Below are 18,342 nucleotides of genomic sequence, written 5' to 3'. Positions count from 1 at the left end.
CTGTGCATCGATGACTGGCAGTAGTTTGGAATGTGTGCCAGGTGCGCACAACTGTCAGATGCACGTACGCTAGAGGATCCAGATCGATAAATCTTTATAAAGAAGATTCATATCCTATTCGGCGTGCCAACCCTTCCATTGCACATCAACGACTGACAGTATGTTGGAGTTGGAATCTATGCCAGGTGCATCAGCTGTCAGATGCACGTATGTAGGAGAGGATCCAGATCGATAAATCTTTTTAAATAAGAGGATTTAGAACCTCTCCAGCGCGCCAGTGTGCCTAGCATGCATCGAAAAGCTGAGGGAAGCATGCATCCCAAGGATAGAGCCCAACTATCCAATGTGCATTGGATGCGCTGACGGTGTTGGAGAGGATCGGATTCCACGCATACGGAAGACTGTTAATTATGAACATCCTAATCTGGTACTGTTCATGAGAGATGAGCTACTAAAAAAGAATCCCCCAAATTATTATTTATTTATTTTTTTGGTAAATAATCCCCCCAATTAATTGCAATTTATTTTTTGGACAGAGTTTCCATCCACCCACGGATCCCATTCACTGCAGGGCGGGATATCTAGGGCAAGTAAAGGTATTGAAAGGATATTTTGAAACATACGAAAACCTAAGAGGGGTTTATGATTCCTAGAATGGTGGGTGAACCGATTTCTATAAATGGAGGGAAACTTAGTCTCTATTTTTTTTTTTGTGGTAAAAGTGTAAAACCAATTAATTGCACTTATGGTTTTTCCAATTTGGACTTCAGACTGTTTTCGTAATCTCTCCGCTTTAAGAATGTAGAGATACGCACGACGAAAATAGTAAGCGTTTTTTTTTTTTGATAACGACGAAAATAGTAAGTTCGAAGGAAGTGAAAAGAACATTGGGTTGGGTTTTGATCTACAATTTTGAAGGTGGAAGAAGAAAAGACGACAAGCGAAGAAATGAGACCGATGGCTGAGTTGAAGTGGTTTAAGCCTCTTCTCTTCTTTGCTTTACTGTTTGTTATTTGCTTCGTCTTCTATCTTCCTGCAAACCTCATGATGAGGACCACATTACAGTTTCTCGGACCTCAATCTGTAAGTCTCTCTCTCTCTCTCTCTCTCTCTCTCTCATGAGTTGTGGGATTCAGCTGGTTATGTAACAAACGTCGCCTGCGGAATGAATTAATTTTAGGTCACAATTGTGGTAGGAGTTTAGCACTTCAGTACTTTAAGTCCGCATTGGACATCGATTTCCAGTTTTTTGGTTTTCCAAAAGCAACGATGAATGATACTTTCACTCTCAACCCGGGGTTTTAGAGGCGCAGGGGAAGGTATTTTGGACGGATTCGGCTCCTCTCTCTCCTGTGACCCCAGCGCCCAGGGAGTGCCCATGGAAGCATCCAATGACGCTGGACTGCTGAGCGCACTGGGATGTGCACTTGATCCCACACAGGCTCGCATCCCCACTCCCCAGCATTGGGCTCGCAGGAGAGGAGCCGAATGCATGGAGTTGTGGCAGTCATTTTGTGTGACTGTTGCTCTCTAGGATTCCTCCTTTCCATGGAGGTGTGGCGGTCATTTCGCATGACCCTATGTCTGGGTGTAGGAACTGTGCGTCGCACACGACCAAGTAGCGTTTTTTTCCCCGTAAACTAATAAAAGGAAATCTATGACCCCAATTAGAAAAACCTGGTGGAGATGGAGTTCAAGTTCTCAATAGAAGATTTTGGGCCATGAACTGATGATGTTTTTCATTAGAGTTGTTCACATTATAAATTCATTTTTTCTTGCTTTATGTTATTACAGAATGGAGATCAATGCAATGAGCTAGCCACTGTGTTGAAGAGAGCTTCCATGGTGAACAAGACTGTCATAATCACCACCATGAATAAAGCATGGGCAGCTCCTGGTTCTGTTATAGATCTCTTCCTTGAGAGCTTCCGAATCGGAGAAGGAACCAAAGTTCTCTTAAACCACATTGTGATTGTTGCAGTAGATCACAAGGCATTTAATCGGTGCAAGTCCATACACCCCCACTGTTACTACCTCGTTACCCCAGGAGTCGACTTTGCTGATGAGAAAAGGTTCATGAGTGAAGACTACCTCAAGCTTATCTGGAGAAGGATTGATTTCTTGAGGACAGTTCTTGAATTGGGCTATAATTTCGCATTCACGGTATGAAATTGTGTTTCATATGATCAGTGAATTGGTTCCATCTCTTATCTTGTTTTATTGGGCTGAATATTGCAGGATGCAGATGTGATGTGGCTCAGGGACCCATTTCCCCATTTCCATTTCACTGCTGAAACTGAAATTACAATTGCCTGTGATTATTATAAAGGTAATCCAACAGACAAAAACAACAAAGCCAATGGAGGATTCATCTTTGTTAAATCAAATTTGAAATCAATTGGGTTCTACAAGTACTGGTACAAGTCTAGGGTTTGGTATCCCAATTCTCATGATCAATCTGTCTTTGAAATGATAAAAAATGATAAGAATGTTACCACAACAGGGTTGCAGATAAGGTATTTGGACACTAACTGCTTTGGGGGATTTTGTCAGCCAAGTAAGGATATGAACAAAGTGTGTACAATGCATGCAAACTGTTGTGTTGGCATTGAGAATAAGGTCCATGACCTTAGACTTGTTCTTGAAGACTGGAAGAACTTCATTGCACTGCCAACTGAGAAGAGAAGGTTAGTAGGGTCTTCTTCTCTTTGGAGGGCTCCAAGGGAATGCAAGATTAGGAGAAAAGTTCTTTCAAGGACAACTCTGTTATAATAAGATAACCCTTTTTTTTTTTTTTTTTTAAATTTCAAAAAGGATTATAAACAATATGGGTTTTCCTTGCTTGGACCACACAACATGAAAATATACTTTTTGTTATAGCTCACAAATTGGATGGTTTCGGTCTTAATTGGTTATGTTTGTTTCCCCTAGCTATACCAAATGCTTTGTGTTTCTTGGTACCCATCCTCTGCATTTTAAGATAGAATTTTTCTGGGCAGATGTTGAATTGTAGGTTCCCTTTCATGGTTTTTTTATTCATGTTTAAAAGAACCTGCAACCACAATAACATCCCATCAGCAAAAGAAAAATAACAATCTAAGTTAAGAGTATGTGGTAAGTTCCATGATTAATCCCACGGATCTTTATCCCTTCAATTTATCTGCCACTCAATTTCCTCAATTCCATCTAATAGGGGAGCGGAAATGACCACCCTACCCCCTGCCTGAACACACTACCCGAGTGAGGTCCACGTCCCTCCATTAAAAGGAATTGAGGAAACTGACAGACAAGCAAATTGAGATATTGAGGTGATAATTTTCCGGATAATCTGGCAATTTAGATCTTGGATATATATATTGAGGGAATTGAGGCAAATATTATGGATTAACATTTATGTCAAATTTCACTTAAACTCAATCACTTATCCTAATACCTAGTCAGTTTTGCTTTTCCTCCAAACTCCATAATGTCTTTTCAACCTCCTCGTCAAAACACTCTTGCAAGAAAAAAAAACATGGAAATTAAACAACAAATGTCGCAATGAATAGTTAATTGGGTGTCGCCATGGGAATGAACTGCTACAGTTTTATGACATAACAAATCAACTGGAAACTTGGATTAGGCGATTCAACTGATTCAGTTTTGACCATAGTTAGAAAGATACAGGTTTTAAAAGATAAAAGATTATAAACAGATGGTCAAATAAAACGGTTAAAAAAAAACAGAGAAATAGTAAAAAACAAAAAATGAGTGAAATGATTTTTAAACGTGTATATTTTTAAAAAAAAACACTATTTTCATACAAATCAAGGAATTTTTACTTGAATACCTGCTTCTAATTTTGAAAACGATTGTAAGATCCAAATAATCTATATATATTTCACAACTCATTGTAAATTTCAAGACATATCATCTAATATCATCCAATATCAATTTTCAATTCATACACAATAATGTCCAAAGTCTTGTTGCGCAATGTGGTTTGATTATGGTGTTACTCATTATTGTCAACACAGCAAACAAACTCATGGAGTGATGCATGTTCAATTGGAGTTAAAAGTCATCGCTCTAGAAATCCTTTTCAGTAGATGCATCAGTTTGTATTTAAATTTCAAGGTCCGTGCATTGATCTTGAGTTAAAAATAATATCATGAGAAATGTAGCCTTTCAAGTCATCTTTATGTTGACGAAAAATCTGCTCAATCAGAGTTTGGGAGAGAGAAATAAGATTGATTAAGCGAGTCAATGTGGGCGCAAAACCATTCTGTATAAAAAATCAAAAATCAAAAATAAAAAAAAGAAGAAGAAGAAGAAGAAATGAGTTTAAAACGGAAAAGGATGCCGATTGCCATTTTTTTACCGTATATTTGAGAAACAAACTAGAACACACGTTTAAAATCATAAAAAACGACAAAGCTGTTTTAAACGCGATTTTTTGCTAACTAGGGTTTTGACTTGAATCACTTTGAGTTTACAGATTAGAATAAATGTGGCAACAGGGGATCACCTGACTTCGATTGATGGAGTAGTCACCACTTGTCACAATTATTGTGTCAACTTGCTAAGTTAATAACCATTCATCATCAGAGAGAAGGATGGAAATAAGTAAACGAACCCAACAAGAGTTAAAAGCAAATTACCATTTTGATGGTTTTATTGGAGCTTGACCATCAGATCAAGTTTATCATCTCTTACATTAAATAATATTGGATAATTGGGCATATCTTAAAATAAAAAAATAAAAAAAAAAAAGGGGGAGGGAGGGGGGGGGGGGGGGGGGGGGGGGGGGGGGGGGGGGGGGGGGGGGGGGGGGGGGGGGGGGGGGGGGGGGGGGGGGGGGGGGGGGGGGGGGGGGGGGGGGGGGGGGGGGGGGGGGGGGGGGGGAGGGGGGGAGGGGGGGAGAAGGGGGGGGGGGGGGGGGGGGGGGGGGGGGGGGGGGGGGGGGGGGGGGGGGGGGGGGGGGGGGGGGGGGGAGGGGGGGGGGGGGGGGGGGAGGGGGAGAGGGGGGGGGGGGGGGGGGGGGGGGGGGGGGGGGGGGGGGGGGGGGGGGGGGGGGGGGGGGGGGGGGGGGGGGGGGGGGGGGGGGGGGGCAAAAACCTTTGGGAAAAATTAAGAGCACATTCATGAATGGAAGAAAGAAGTAGATATTAGACTATGAATTAAAGGGTTAGGTGAGAAACTTGAGAGTTGAGGGCTTCTCTTCCTGGTAAGAGAGCTAATTAATAGTGTTATTGTTATTGATGGTCTATTGTTTGAACCTATTTGTTGTCAATTTTTGGGAAAGCATTTATTAGTGTTAAAAAGGAATTGATTCTTGAGATAAGCCTGTTGAAGAAAAACCATAATGTGCATGTATATATACATATATATAGAATTAGCATAAAAATTCTCACTTAATTTGAGTTTCGTTTGAAAATCAGGGGGTGACGTATAATTTACCCTAAATTTTAAGGCAAAATAGCCAACTTTACATTTTTTATGAGTTCGTGAAAGATTTCCTAAACTTATCACAATATTTCACAATATTATCAGAAATTTGACGACCAAAAATGAAGGTTAGTGATGTTTTATGGGATTACATAAGCTTTTAGCAATACCGAACCAACATATACCCCTAATAGGTGTTAAATAGTGATGTTGACATGAGTAGGTGGAAGGAATACAATTAGTAGAACTACAAATGAATTCATTTGAGGGAACTACAAAATATACCAATAAAAGGGCAGGATGAGGAAAGGTCAATTGAGATTGTGTCATGCAACACACAAGCCAAATGACTTGGCTGAAAGAATAGATATAGCCATGTAGGTCCTTTTACTTTGGGTTCTTTCTTATTGGTTATCCTTTTTCGTTTGTTTTAAGTTTAGGATCCAATTTCTCTTCACCCATGGTTATGAGAGAATTTCTTCAATCTTTGGATTTGACCTTCTGATTGAACTGAAAAAGTATTTTTTTTATCTGATACAATCAGGGACTGTAACTAGTATCGGGATTTTGTATAAGTCTCTACAGATATCGATATGGATCAGTCATATCAATCCGTGTCGGATCGATTCCAAATAAAAATCCCACTTTTTTCACCCAAAATCTTCGCATTTCAACTGATTCACCAATATTGTATTGGTCTAGTATTGGTATCGGATGTGGTCTATATAAATATGTATCAGACGATACGATATATATATATATTTTTTGATGAAATACGATATTGATACCTAAATCTATGCATACAATAGGGTGTGAGTTAATGATAAACCCATGCATACGAACTGTGCACCACCACATTAGCTTGTTGTGGGAGATTCCATTTCAAGCGAGCAACATAGTATTATCTCTGCATAAGTTTTTTGTTTTCAAATAATTAGTTGGAATTGTTACACTCTTTTTTAAGGTTTCTTGTGACATTAGGTTTTGTACCATAGGCAAGGGATGCCACTATTTAATGTATGAAAAAAAATGTGAGAGGCGTGCAACTTTCTTATTGGGGTTTTGCTATTTCTTTTAGGTTACGGAGGGTTTGCTAAGTTCATATAACAAGTATAAGGACACTCGATCATACTTCTTGTCAATTTTTGGGAAAGCATTTATTAGTGTTAAAAAGGAATTGATTCTTGAGCTAACTACTGTTGAAGAAAAACCATAATGTGCATGCATATATTTATATATAGAGAGAGAGAATTAGCATAAAAATTCTCACTTAATTTGGATGTGCTAAGAAACAGGTGGGGGCTTCACTTTAATTTATAATATAATTAAGCTTTTGAAGCTTAAACCAAAAATAAACTCAATGGGCATTGGTCAGTTTTTTCTAAAAGCACGTAATCAAGAAAACTGGGGGTTTATTTATTGAATTTGACTTGATATGAATTTGATTCGTCAATCATTAAGGGGGAGGAGGAAGAGGGACAGATCGATCAGTAGTGGGTATGGTTTAGTATATACGACCTATAAATATCACCAAAAAAAATTTGCAGATCGAACTATAGAAACTTGAACAGGTTTATTTTTTTCTTTATAGAATAGTAATTATAATACTACATTGAGATGCTCAAGAAGGTAAGAAGATAATTAGGGTTTAATTTATGAGAGGTTGAGAAGAGGAAAGTGCATGGGTTTTTATAGGGAGAAAGAACGCTACCTGGATCAGGATGCGTGTGGTGTGATGCCGACACAGGTGTGTGTCAAATGATTATCGTGCTCCCATGGAAAGGTGAAAATTATCAGGGGTGTAGCGGTCATTTCACGTGCCCCTGTGTCTGAGCACAAGGACAGCGCACCGCACATGCACAGATAACGTTCTATTTCCATTATTATTATTATTATTATTATTATTATTATTATTAAAGATGAGAATTCATCAAGTTGTGATGAGAAATGTTAGTGAGGACTTAATTTGAACCGGGGATCAAACAACATGCAACCTAATCCAATTTGAATGTTAGTTTCCTTAACCAACTATGGTTACCATTACCACCCACAATGCCTCTACTTCTATGACTACCCTTAATTACCCACTAACTCTACTCACTCAATCTCTCCTTCCACAAATCAAACTCTCACTCTCTTGCACCCTTATCCATTTCTACCCTCTGGCTGGAAATCTTTCATGGCCTCATTGATTCCTATAAACCCATAATCCGTTACGTCGACGGTGACTCGGTATCTTTAATAATCTCTGAGTCTGATATGGATTTCAATTCTCTCTCTAGCTAGCAACCATCAACCATGCAAGAGATGCAAATGAATCTCACCCCGGCCTTGTTCCACAGTTGCCAGCATCTGGACCAGTTGTTCCTGTGCTAACAATACAAATCACCCTTTTCCCAAATTCCGGTCTCTCCATTGGAATTACAAATAACCATTCAACCATTGATGGTAGAGAGAGGAATTGCCCACTTCATGAACACATGGGCTTTGATTACCAAATTAGGAGATACCAATAAATCGGTATCAACTCAGTTACTCCCATTCTTGAACAGGACTGTGATCGATCAAGGACCCTATTGGGATCGAAAAGATATACTTGAATGAGTCAGAGAGATTCTTCATGGGCACTGAATTTGGGTCCAAGAACTCGATCGAAGCAGATATGTTTCCAGCTACGTTTGAACTGAATCCAACCGATCTTCGGAGACTCAAGGATTCGGCAGCTCGACACAACAAAGAAGAACCAATTCATATATGAGACTTGTGCTAGCTTTCACATGTGGTGACTACGTATGGATCCTCCTTTTTGTTTTAAGCATATAATTCCTCCTCCCCTTCCACACAACTTCCCAATAACCCTTGTTAGATATAAGTTTAATATTTTAATTTTATTAATTTGTATAAATTAAGAGATAAAAGTGAGAAGCTTCCGAGATGTATAATTCAATCTCTTTGAAGTCAAAAAAAGCGATTGCTTTCTTAAAGGATAAAATAAACCCAATAATCGCACGATTTTATTTAGTTGATCTGTTCATATTTTAGATGACCAGTACCTAGTTACCTACTGCCACCAGGCCCACCACTATCCATTTAATTTGAACAATTCAAGAGCTGTCACTTTAGTTTCCTATGAATGAAGATATTTGATCACTAAATGGAAATCTTCTAATGTGATCTGCTCTCTGTTAGATATATAATATAATCCAGGAACTCGATCTGTATACATTAATTATTTGCATGGAGATTTTGGTGTTAAGGCAGTGGATGCGAGGTAGAAAATCATCAGATTGAAAAGGAGTTAGGAGTGGGATTATAAAAAATTTCATCTCTCTCTTCTGTAGAGGAGGAGGCTCTGTTGGTTCGTGTGGCTCTTGATCGCCTTGGTTTATATGCTGAAATCCCCCGATGATCAAATAGGATAAGGACCCCCTTAGTGCGCCTCACAGATCCTCTGTAGCCTAATTTTATTATTTCTCTTGGGTGAGCGAGTGGTTTGTTGTCCTCGCCAATTTGTTTTAGGATTGACTCCCTCTTTTTAAGTTTTAGCTTTGTTTGCCTTTAGTCTGTCTTTAGGGAAATAAAATCCTCCGCAATACATGGTGGGGAGGCGGTGCACATCGGACGGCACAGCAGAGACCATGTGGGCCATGTGTGCCATGTGGCCTCTGCTGTACCGTCGGATGTGCATTGCCACCCCGCCGGTACTGCAGAGGATCTCGGTCCGTCTTTAGGCTTGTTTGCCTCCTTCTTAATGTTCAATAAAAATTTTATTAAAAAAAAAAACCATTAATTATCTTCATGACCTAGCAAATTGGCATTGTAATTGTGTAAGGAATTCTTCATTTGGTCGGGGGCAGTTTCTCTTCAGTTTTTTTTATTTTTTTTTTGGGTCTACTTTTGGATGAATGGAGAATAAATTAAAAAGAAAGGGAAAAGTACAAAAGGCAATAACAAGTTTTCTTTTATGGGGGACATTTAGCCTCACTAAAGGATAAGCAAAAAAGTACACGGAAATTCCAGCCCCATAAAATAAAGGGAAAAATTTTGAAATAAAATTAAAATCTTGTTATAACAAAAGTTTGTATAGAAAGAAATTGGAATCTTTAGGCAATGTTTGGTATACATTCTAAATTGATTTCGTATTATCGGATGATAAAAATAGTTGTTTTTATCACCTGATAATGCAAAATTGACTTGAAATGCATTCTAATTTTTATTGTTTTAGTATAACACATTTTTTTTTCCAATAAAGATAAAATCCAATCATTTAACATGTATACTAAAAAAAAAAAAATAACAACATATATGCAAAACAAATATAACTCTTAAAAATAATAAAATGGAAACATTTTCAAATATTTCAAAAATCCTTTGTTACGAATCGTTATCCTCTTCAATTTGCTGCCTGCTCCAATTCCTCCAATTCCTCATATAAGGGGAGAAAATCATCCTACCCCCTATCCAAACACATTGCCCAAGGTGGGGTTCACTCCCCTTATTAGAGGAATTGGAGCAGACAGCAAATTGGAGAAGATAATTATTCCTCTTTTTTTTTTTTTTTTTAATAGAATGAAAAAAGTGTTGTTAAAACTCCTCATGACCTCATTCCACTAGTTCCAAAAAGGGAAAAACAAAAAAGATGCCCCACATGTACAAATAAATTAAATTTTAATTTAATTAGTTTCTTCTGAGGAACCATTCCAATGTAAACATAAGTTGTTAAAGTCTCTATTCCCATTGGTGATCGAGTTGTTGACCTACCAAACACTTTGTGACGGCTTTGGCACCATTTTGGATTGCAATGGTTTTCCAAACAATCCCCTTCAATTCATGAATTATTGTATTATTATTATGGAAAAGTCTCTCTCAACCATTCATGCTCCCATAAAAGAAATTTTTTTTTTCCTCCTTAAAAACGAATAAAAAATCTTCTAAAGTTAGGTTTATTTTGAATTTGGGCCTTGATGAGTTGGGTGATATGGCACTTATCCGGCCAACCTGCAAATTCACATGTGTGTTTTTTAATCAATGTGAACCTGATGGTTGTGTTTATTTATAAGAGACAAATTTTCCAATCCCTGAAATTTCAGGCACTACTACTTGATATTGCTGCTCCTTAAATTTCCTTCAGTTTATTACTTTCATGGCGCCATACAAAGCAGTGAAGGTGCTCGAGCAATGCCAAGTCGCTCCACCGCCGGGTTCTGTTCCTTCAGGGCTCACCCATATCCCTCTCACCTTCTTCGATCAACTCTGGTTACCATTACCACCTCCCCAAATCCTTTTCTTCTATGACTACCCTTACCCAACAACTCACTTCACCCAATTTCTCCTTCCCCATATCAAACTCTCACTCTCTTCCACTCTTATCCACTTTTACCCTCTTGCAGGCAAACTCTCATGGCCTCATGATTCCTACAGACCCATAATCCGTTTTATCTCCGGCGACTCATTATCATTAACTATAGCCGAGTCCGACGCCGATTTCAACTCTCTCTCCGGCGACCATGCAAGACATGCAAATGAATCCCACCCCCTTGTCCCTCACTTGCCATCATCTGGACCAGTTGTTCCATTGCTAGCAATACAAGTCACTCTATTCCCAAATTCAGGTTTCTCAATTGGAACCACAACTAATCATTCCTTCATTGATGGCAGAGCATATGCCCACTTTATGCTCACATGGGCTTTGATTTCCAAGTTAGGAGATCCAAATCAGCCACTTCCATTCTTGGACAGGACTGTAATCAAGGACCCTAATGGCATTGAGAAGGAGTACTTGAACGAGTTAGACCGATTTATTGGGTCAGAATCGGTGTCTGGAAATAGATGCTTAAGAGTGATGGACATCAAGCTCCAACCGGACATGTTTCGAGCTACGTTTGAGCTGAATCCAAACAACCTTAAGACACTTAAGGATTGGATCCTGACTCGACGTAACCAAATGTTGGGGTTCCACGTGGGAGCTTTTAAGGATGAGTTCTACCCTGTAAAATCTCTACCAGCAGATCGACCAATTCATGTATCCACATACATGGCAACTTGCGCTTTCGTTTGGGTTTGCGTGCTTAAAGCAGAAGCCGCAGCGGCAATTGACGAGTCTATGCCTAACAACAACATGACTCATTCCAATCGGACTCAGTTTGTGATGAATGTAGATTGCAGGGGTAGGGTGGAGCCTCAAATCCCAGCAACATACTTTGGAAATTGTATAAGGCCTTTTGTGGTTATTGGAGAGAGAAGTGATTTGTTAAGAGAAGATGGAATTGTTGTGGCAACACAGTTGATAGAAGAGGCGATTAGGGAATTAGACAAAGGAGTTTTGAGAGGTCTAGAGAATGGAATTTCAGACTTGTTAAGGGTGGAGACAGGGCGAGTTATTGCAGCAGCTGGGTCACCAAGGTTTGGACTTTATAGGTTGGATTTTGGGTGGGGAAAGCCAAAGAAGATGGAATTTGTATCAAATGACATAACGGGATCTATATTTATGAAAGAGAGTCGTAATTTAGATGGTGGAGTTGAGATTGATTTGGCTCTCAATAAGAAGGAAATGGATGTCTTTGCTTCAGTGGTTGTCAATGAGTTGAAGGGCCTTAAGGCTCTTTGATTGATATATCTAAAGTTCCATTTTTTTTTAAAATTTCTGTTCTTAAAGATGATGTATTGAGTACCAAAAGCATAGCTTGCATGTCAACAATTAATTAATGTTGTTTATTCATCCCTTCAATTGAACTGTTTCAGACATTATCGATATATTAATACTATATAATATATATATATATATAGTATTATCATAATATCGCGAGATCACGCCCGCCGGTGACTACCCGCTGGCGGGCTGTTGTCACTATGAATGTAGAGCACATAGCTCAACAATTAATTAATGTTGTTTATTCAAATTTTTTTTCCATTAGTTTTTCCATATATATTACGTTGGCACCTTATAAAATGTATTCCCATGGAATTTTCATGTCTTTCTAAAATGCACTTAAATAGTTGGCTACAGCTGTCAAGCTATCTTCGATTAGGCCACATTATCCTAATATAACGAGCAGTAAGAATGAGACTTAATTATCGTATCCTAATATAACGAGTCTGAGTACTCCATATTCACACATAAGCTCACCTTTTTTCTTTCCCCCTCAATCGGATCAGCTAGCATGCTGTCTTTCTCAGATTATAGGCAGTTGAGGGGTTTGTGATCAAAGCACCAACGGAAAATGTTTTGTAATTCAAGGCATCCATTCTAATATGAATAGGGAATTGAAGAAAGGAGACGGAGGCAGAGCTTGTAATTTTATTCTTGATTTTACTTTACTTCTTGTTTGAATGTTCCAGTGCCCAAGCCTCTTCCATCATGAATGTTCCGCAAAACCAGAATGGATACCGGTGGTGGCAGTGAGGTCAATGATGTCGTCGATGATGGGACGGGATTGCAAAGGCGTTGGGTGAGTGGGGTTGCAAGAAGAAGAAAATAGTGTAAGGGTAAAATAGTCTTTTTTTAACTATAACTAACAACAGGCTAACACCGTTAAGAATGTAAATAGATTGAATTCGATTGGATAGTGAATATTCGTATCCGATGGATTCGGATAATATTCTATCTGTTTTGTTGATGAGGATTAGGGTTGAGAATTGAGAGTTCAACAATTACCCTTTCTTCTACTCTTCTTAGTTTTTTATTTTCTTACGTTTATTACTTTTTATTTTAGTAGATATGTGATTCCATGTATTATAATGCATAAAACAATATATATAAACCAATAGAAAATCTAGAAAAAGAATCACATTGTCTACTTATAAAATTATAAAAATAAGAAACAAAATCCAATAAGGTAATTTAGTTGGATAGATGGACACAGATATATTTCAAACATTTTAATACCGTCGGATTGCTAAACGATGGATAATAATCGGTATACTCGTATTCAATTAGTTTTTGAGCAAATTTGGATTTTCCTAAACGGATATGAATGAGGATCAAATGCACATTTTCGAATATCCATTGACATCAGAATCAGCAAACGGCCCGGCCAGCTTGACTTCATGATTCATTCGCTCTGCATTTCCGATTTTCGAATGGCCTTAAATACCATCAGCCAAAGAGGGTCCGGGTGTAATTGGACAAAGTCGAAGGAAGGAATGTTTAATTAGGCCATTAATGTACAGGGGAGAAGGATGTAATTTTCACTTAAAAAATATTATTAAACCGAATGAAAAAGAAGAGTGATGCATGAGTCCCCGCATGTACAGCATCTTCCAAACTAATAATTATTAATGTTGGATGTTAACTTGAAATGAGTGTGTAAATTGAATCGTTATCCTCTCCTGTTACAGTACAGTGTAATAACGCATCGTGCGGTACTGCAGAGACCATGTGACACAACGGATCCCATATGGTGTACATGGTCTCTGCAGTCGTTGTACGATGCGTTACAACACCGTGCTGTACAGGAAAAAATAAAAATTCGTGTAAATTGTAATACAAAATACGTCCAAAAGTGAAGTGGGATCCTATTCCTAACACACGGAGTCACTCGAGCTGGGTCCCAAGGGTGTGAGCCGACCAGAGGGAATCCACCATGTTGTCCGGTCGGTTCAGATCCATGTGAACAACATTATGGACTGGTAATATGACAATGAACAGTTGAAGTGTGGTGGAAGACTGTCATAATTCATGTTGTACACTTGTACTAGAGAAAAACTTTAAAACAGTTGAAGATGTTTAATTTTTAGGACCACTGAAATTAGAGAACCAAGTGTGTAGCCAATATTATGGACCCACTCATGATGGATGCCATCTGAGTGGTTTACATCCATTATCGTACGTTCTCGTATCACTCACCCTCAGATAAAGCTGAACAGTGTTTTGGAATGGTATATGACAATGAACCCAATAATGTGGTGGGAGACAGTCATCATTATTGTTTGCCACGGTAAACTATAAGTCACCCCTTGGTTTTTAAATGAAACTCAGACAATCCCTTGGTTTTTGAAACAACTCAAATCACCAAGTGTTGTGTGTGGTCAACATTATGGATTGGTATATAACATTGAAAATTACAATGGATGATTGATTTTTGGGAAAATTTCTATCATTCTTCTATACTTACTGTCTATTTGTCTATTTGTTTATTCAAACGTTTTTACTCCAACTTTCTTTTTTAATTATTCAAAAAAAACAAAAAAAAAGTAAAAAAACTTTTACCTCTTCTAGGGGTGTCAAACGGTCGATTTAACCTAGTTTTGATCTCAGAATGATTGAGACTTAAATGAAACCGTTAAAAAACTTTGGTTTTCGGTTGGTTTCAATTTCAGTCTAGTGCAATTTTGTTTTATCTCTGTTTTTTAATATCAGTTTGATCGATTTGTTTTCTGGTTTGAACCATAATAAAATCTTACATTCATAACTTATTAGTGAGGAAAGATTCTATAAAAACATTTTATTTCTCTTTCCCCATGTCAAACAAGTAAACAACAATAAATAGAAAAATTAATTTGATGTGTTCATGTTGTAATCCGAACAAAAAAGAATAAATTGTAAGGGAAAGATAATTAATATTAAAATCAATGGATAAATAGAATTTATAGCGAAATCATTATTACAAATCATATTATTATTTATCATTAATTGTAAAGGAAAGATAACTAATATTGAAATCAATGAATAACTAATTTTGGAATCACAAAATGAAGCATACCATCAAATCAAATCATTCATTTGAGTATCCAATTAATTTTTTTTCCCGGTTTCATTCAGTTTGGTTTTCAGTTTTGATATTGTTCGATTCAGTGCAGTCCGATTTTCAATCGATCCCTTCATACCCCAGTCCAAAATCAATCCAATAAGAATCAGTTCAGTTCGATCCAAGTTTTTTCGATGGGTTTTATCGGTTCAAGCTAGGTTTTGACACCCTTAACCTCTTCTTCTTCCTTGATACTTTAAAATACTCAAATCACCCTTTGTATCAAACCCCAATATGCCAAATTAGTCTCTACCGTTAGTTTTATGCTGTTAAGTGACGATGTTAGCCAATTAAATAAATAAAAATCCCTAAACTACCCTTGACATCCAAACATAGATTTTGAAAGGTAGTATTGTAAATTTAATTTTAATATTTTAGTATAAGGATAAAATAGTCCTTTCACACCAATAAGTAACAATAGACTAACACCATTATTGTAGAGATGGACGAATGAGTATTTTAAAAAAATCAGGGAGTGATTTGAGTTTTGTTTTAAAATCAAGAAAATCAGGGAGTGATTTGAGTTTCGTTTGAAAATCAAGAGGTGACGTGTAATTTATTCAAATAAAATACCATCTTTAGGATCTATATTTTATATCTTTACTGATTTACTCTTCCTCTCCTAAGAGGTAGAGTCAAGCGTAACTGCAACCATCAGGTACAACTGCAGGCATGGTGTTTTACTGTTTTTTAATCTACAGATGGAATTTTTCTCTTCTCAGGTTTCTGCTCCGATAGATGCGCAAGTTCCTCTCATAAGAGGGGCAGAAATGGCGACCTCACCCCACCCAGATCGATCACACTCTTGATTCTCTGGGATTCTAAAACAGTGATGTGACGCTCACCGCTCACCTATTAGCTTCTTATGTTCCAGGAAATAATACTTGTCCGGTATACCAGTGGTTAGTGGCCAGAAATGACTGTTGCCTTCAGTACCAGTTTTTTAATCAAACATTTGTGCGAAGTTCTTGCTTTTCCCCCTCCTCTCCATGACTCTCACCGACAGAGTGTCTAACCTTCAGATCATCTTCACACTCTTTTAGCAGCACTAAGTAGCAACTAGTGATCATCCAGCAATAATGGCACCAAGCAAGCCGGTGAAGGTGATCGAGTCATGCAGAATAGGCCCTCCAAAAGGCTCAATCACCTCTACCTTCACCACTCTCCCTCTCACTTTCTTTGATCTACTTTGGTTATCATTGCCAACCCCTCAATTGCTCTACTACTATGATTTTCCCCAACCACTCGCTCAATTCACTCACTCTTTCCTTCCTCACATCAAACAAACTCTCTCTCTCGCCCTTATTAATTGCTACCCATCTTGCAGGAAATCTCTCCTGGCCCCTTGACTCCTCGAAACCCATGGTCAAGTATGTCGATGGTGACTCCATCTCCTTCATCGTAGCCGAATCTGATGCCAACTTCCACCATCTCTCCAGCAACGATCCAAAAGATGCAGAAGAATTACATCCTCTCGTCCCTCATTTGCCTGTATCAGCATCAGTTGTCCCTGTATCTGCAACCCAAGTCACTGTTTTCCCTAATTCCGGAATCTCCATCGGAATCACGATTCACCACTCAATCGTTGACGGAAGAGCACTCACCCATTTCATGAAGATATGGGCTTTGATTTCCAGGTTAGGAGAAGCATCGCTATCGAATGAGTTCCATCCATTCTTGGACAGGACTGTGATTAAGGACCCCAACGACATCGAGAAGACATACTTGGAGGAGTTAGTGAGATTCATGGGTTCTGAATCAGAATATGCAGGGAATCGAAGATTAAGAATGATGGATATCAAATTACAACCTGATATGGTTCGAGCTACGTTTCAGGTTAATCCAGCCAATGTTGGGAAGATAAAGGAGTTGATGATCTTGGATCAGCGCAAGGTGTATGAGAAAAAGACACAACTCCCAATTCGTCTATCAACATTTGTGGCAACTTGTGCTTATGCTTGGGTCTGTTTGATTAAAGCAGAAGGTAAAGTGATCAAGTCCGACGACATGGGCATGGCACGTCTTGCCATAAATGTGGATTGTAGGGCTCGGCTTGACACACCTATACCGGGAACATACTTTGGGAATTGTGTTAGAGGTTGTATTGTGACTTCAGAGAGAGCTGATTTGATGAGAGGAGATGGAGTTGGTGTGGCAGCAGAGTTGATAAGGGAGGCGATGAAGGGACTGCGAAAAGAAGTTTTGAGAGGTATGGAGAATGTTCTTTCAAACTTGTTAAAACTAGAGTCCAGGAGAGGTTTTGCAGCTGCTGGAGTGATGGGTTTTGGGATTTATGAGACAGATTTTGGGTGGGGGAGACCAAAGAAGGTGGAGTTGGTATCCAACGATAGAACGGGAGCATTGTTTATGAGAGAGAGCCGTGATATGGATGGTGGAGTTGAGTTTGATTTGGTTCTTGAAAAGCAGGTAATGGATGCCTTTGCCAAGGAGTTCTTTCATGGGCTTCACCGCTCAAGCTTGTAACTTAATTTGAAAGGGAATGAACAACCTTTGTGTGAATTGTACCACTTTTTAATATCAGTTTCAGTTTCAGATTACATGTACAAGTTATTTAGAATGCTTATTCATTATATCAATTAGTTGGTTGATCCTGATAGAATAATCCATGCGGAACATTCATGGAAATCAATGACCATACAAATAAATCTAGGGGTGTGATTGGCGTACTTGGATCCATAGTTATAGAAGTCGAAACCGAATACATTTTACGATTCCTGTCGCACACGAACGTTGGTCTGGTCTCCCATCTTCCACTTTTTCACTTTAGGTTTTCATTTTTGGTTAGTCACTTAATGGGCCAGTGACAACTATTTATAGTGGTGAGGATAGGGATCAACCTTACAAAGAAACTAGGGTTTCCTTCCCATTAAGGAAACAATACCTTAGGTCCACACATAGTAACTGGACTCGCACCATTAATGTATGTCCCATCAACACAACTAAATCGATTTTGTTAAAATAAAATGGGACTATGCCAGTCCACCTTATGAAAATCTTACAGATCCATCCCTATACATATCTCGCAAGATCAATACTGGGGATTTGATATCGATACCTCAAACCATGGTCTCAACCCAAGCACAACATAAGTCTACTTTACTAAAGGGTAAAGGCTGGGCTCCCACCCCCCTCTGAAAAAAAGATTTTC

The 18,342-nt window shown here is 38.6% G+C and overlaps 2 protein-coding genes and 1 pseudogene across 2 annotated transcripts; all 3 read left to right on the top strand.

The window, feature by feature from the left end:
• Positions 1-957: 957 nt before the first annotated feature.
• On the top strand, positions 958-2,772 carry LOC122668336 (uncharacterized protein At4g15970-like). Its single transcript, XM_043864920.1, has 3 exons — positions 958-1,083; positions 1,795-2,163; positions 2,239-2,772. Exons 1-3 carry the CDS (start codon positions 958-960, stop codon positions 2,770-2,772), a joined length of 1,029 nt encoding a protein of 342 aa, XP_043720855.1.
• A 7,754-nt stretch (positions 2,773-10,526) lies between these two features.
• On the top strand, positions 10,527-12,071 carry LOC122667488 (phenolic glucoside malonyltransferase 1-like). The gene is made up of 2 exons (XM_043863767.1): positions 10,527-11,350; positions 11,444-12,071. Exons 1-2 carry the CDS (start codon positions 10,571-10,573, stop codon positions 12,032-12,034), a joined length of 1,371 nt encoding a protein of 456 aa, XP_043719702.1. The 5' UTR covers positions 10,527-10,570; the 3' UTR covers positions 12,035-12,071.
• Positions 12,072-16,223: 4,152 nt separating this feature from the next.
• On the top strand, positions 16,224-17,662 carry LOC122667489 (annotated as a pseudogene).
• Positions 17,663-18,342: the final 680 nt, after the last annotated feature.

The sequence above is a fragment of the Telopea speciosissima genome, chromosome 7 (assembly GCF_018873765.1).
Source record: "Telopea speciosissima isolate NSW1024214 ecotype Mountain lineage chromosome 7, Tspe_v1, whole genome shotgun sequence".
NCBI classification, from domain to species: domain Eukaryota; kingdom Viridiplantae; phylum Streptophyta; class Magnoliopsida; order Proteales; family Proteaceae; genus Telopea; species Telopea speciosissima.
The sequence above is the reverse complement of the archived record's forward strand: the minus strand, read 5'-3'. Positions and strand labels throughout refer to the sequence as shown.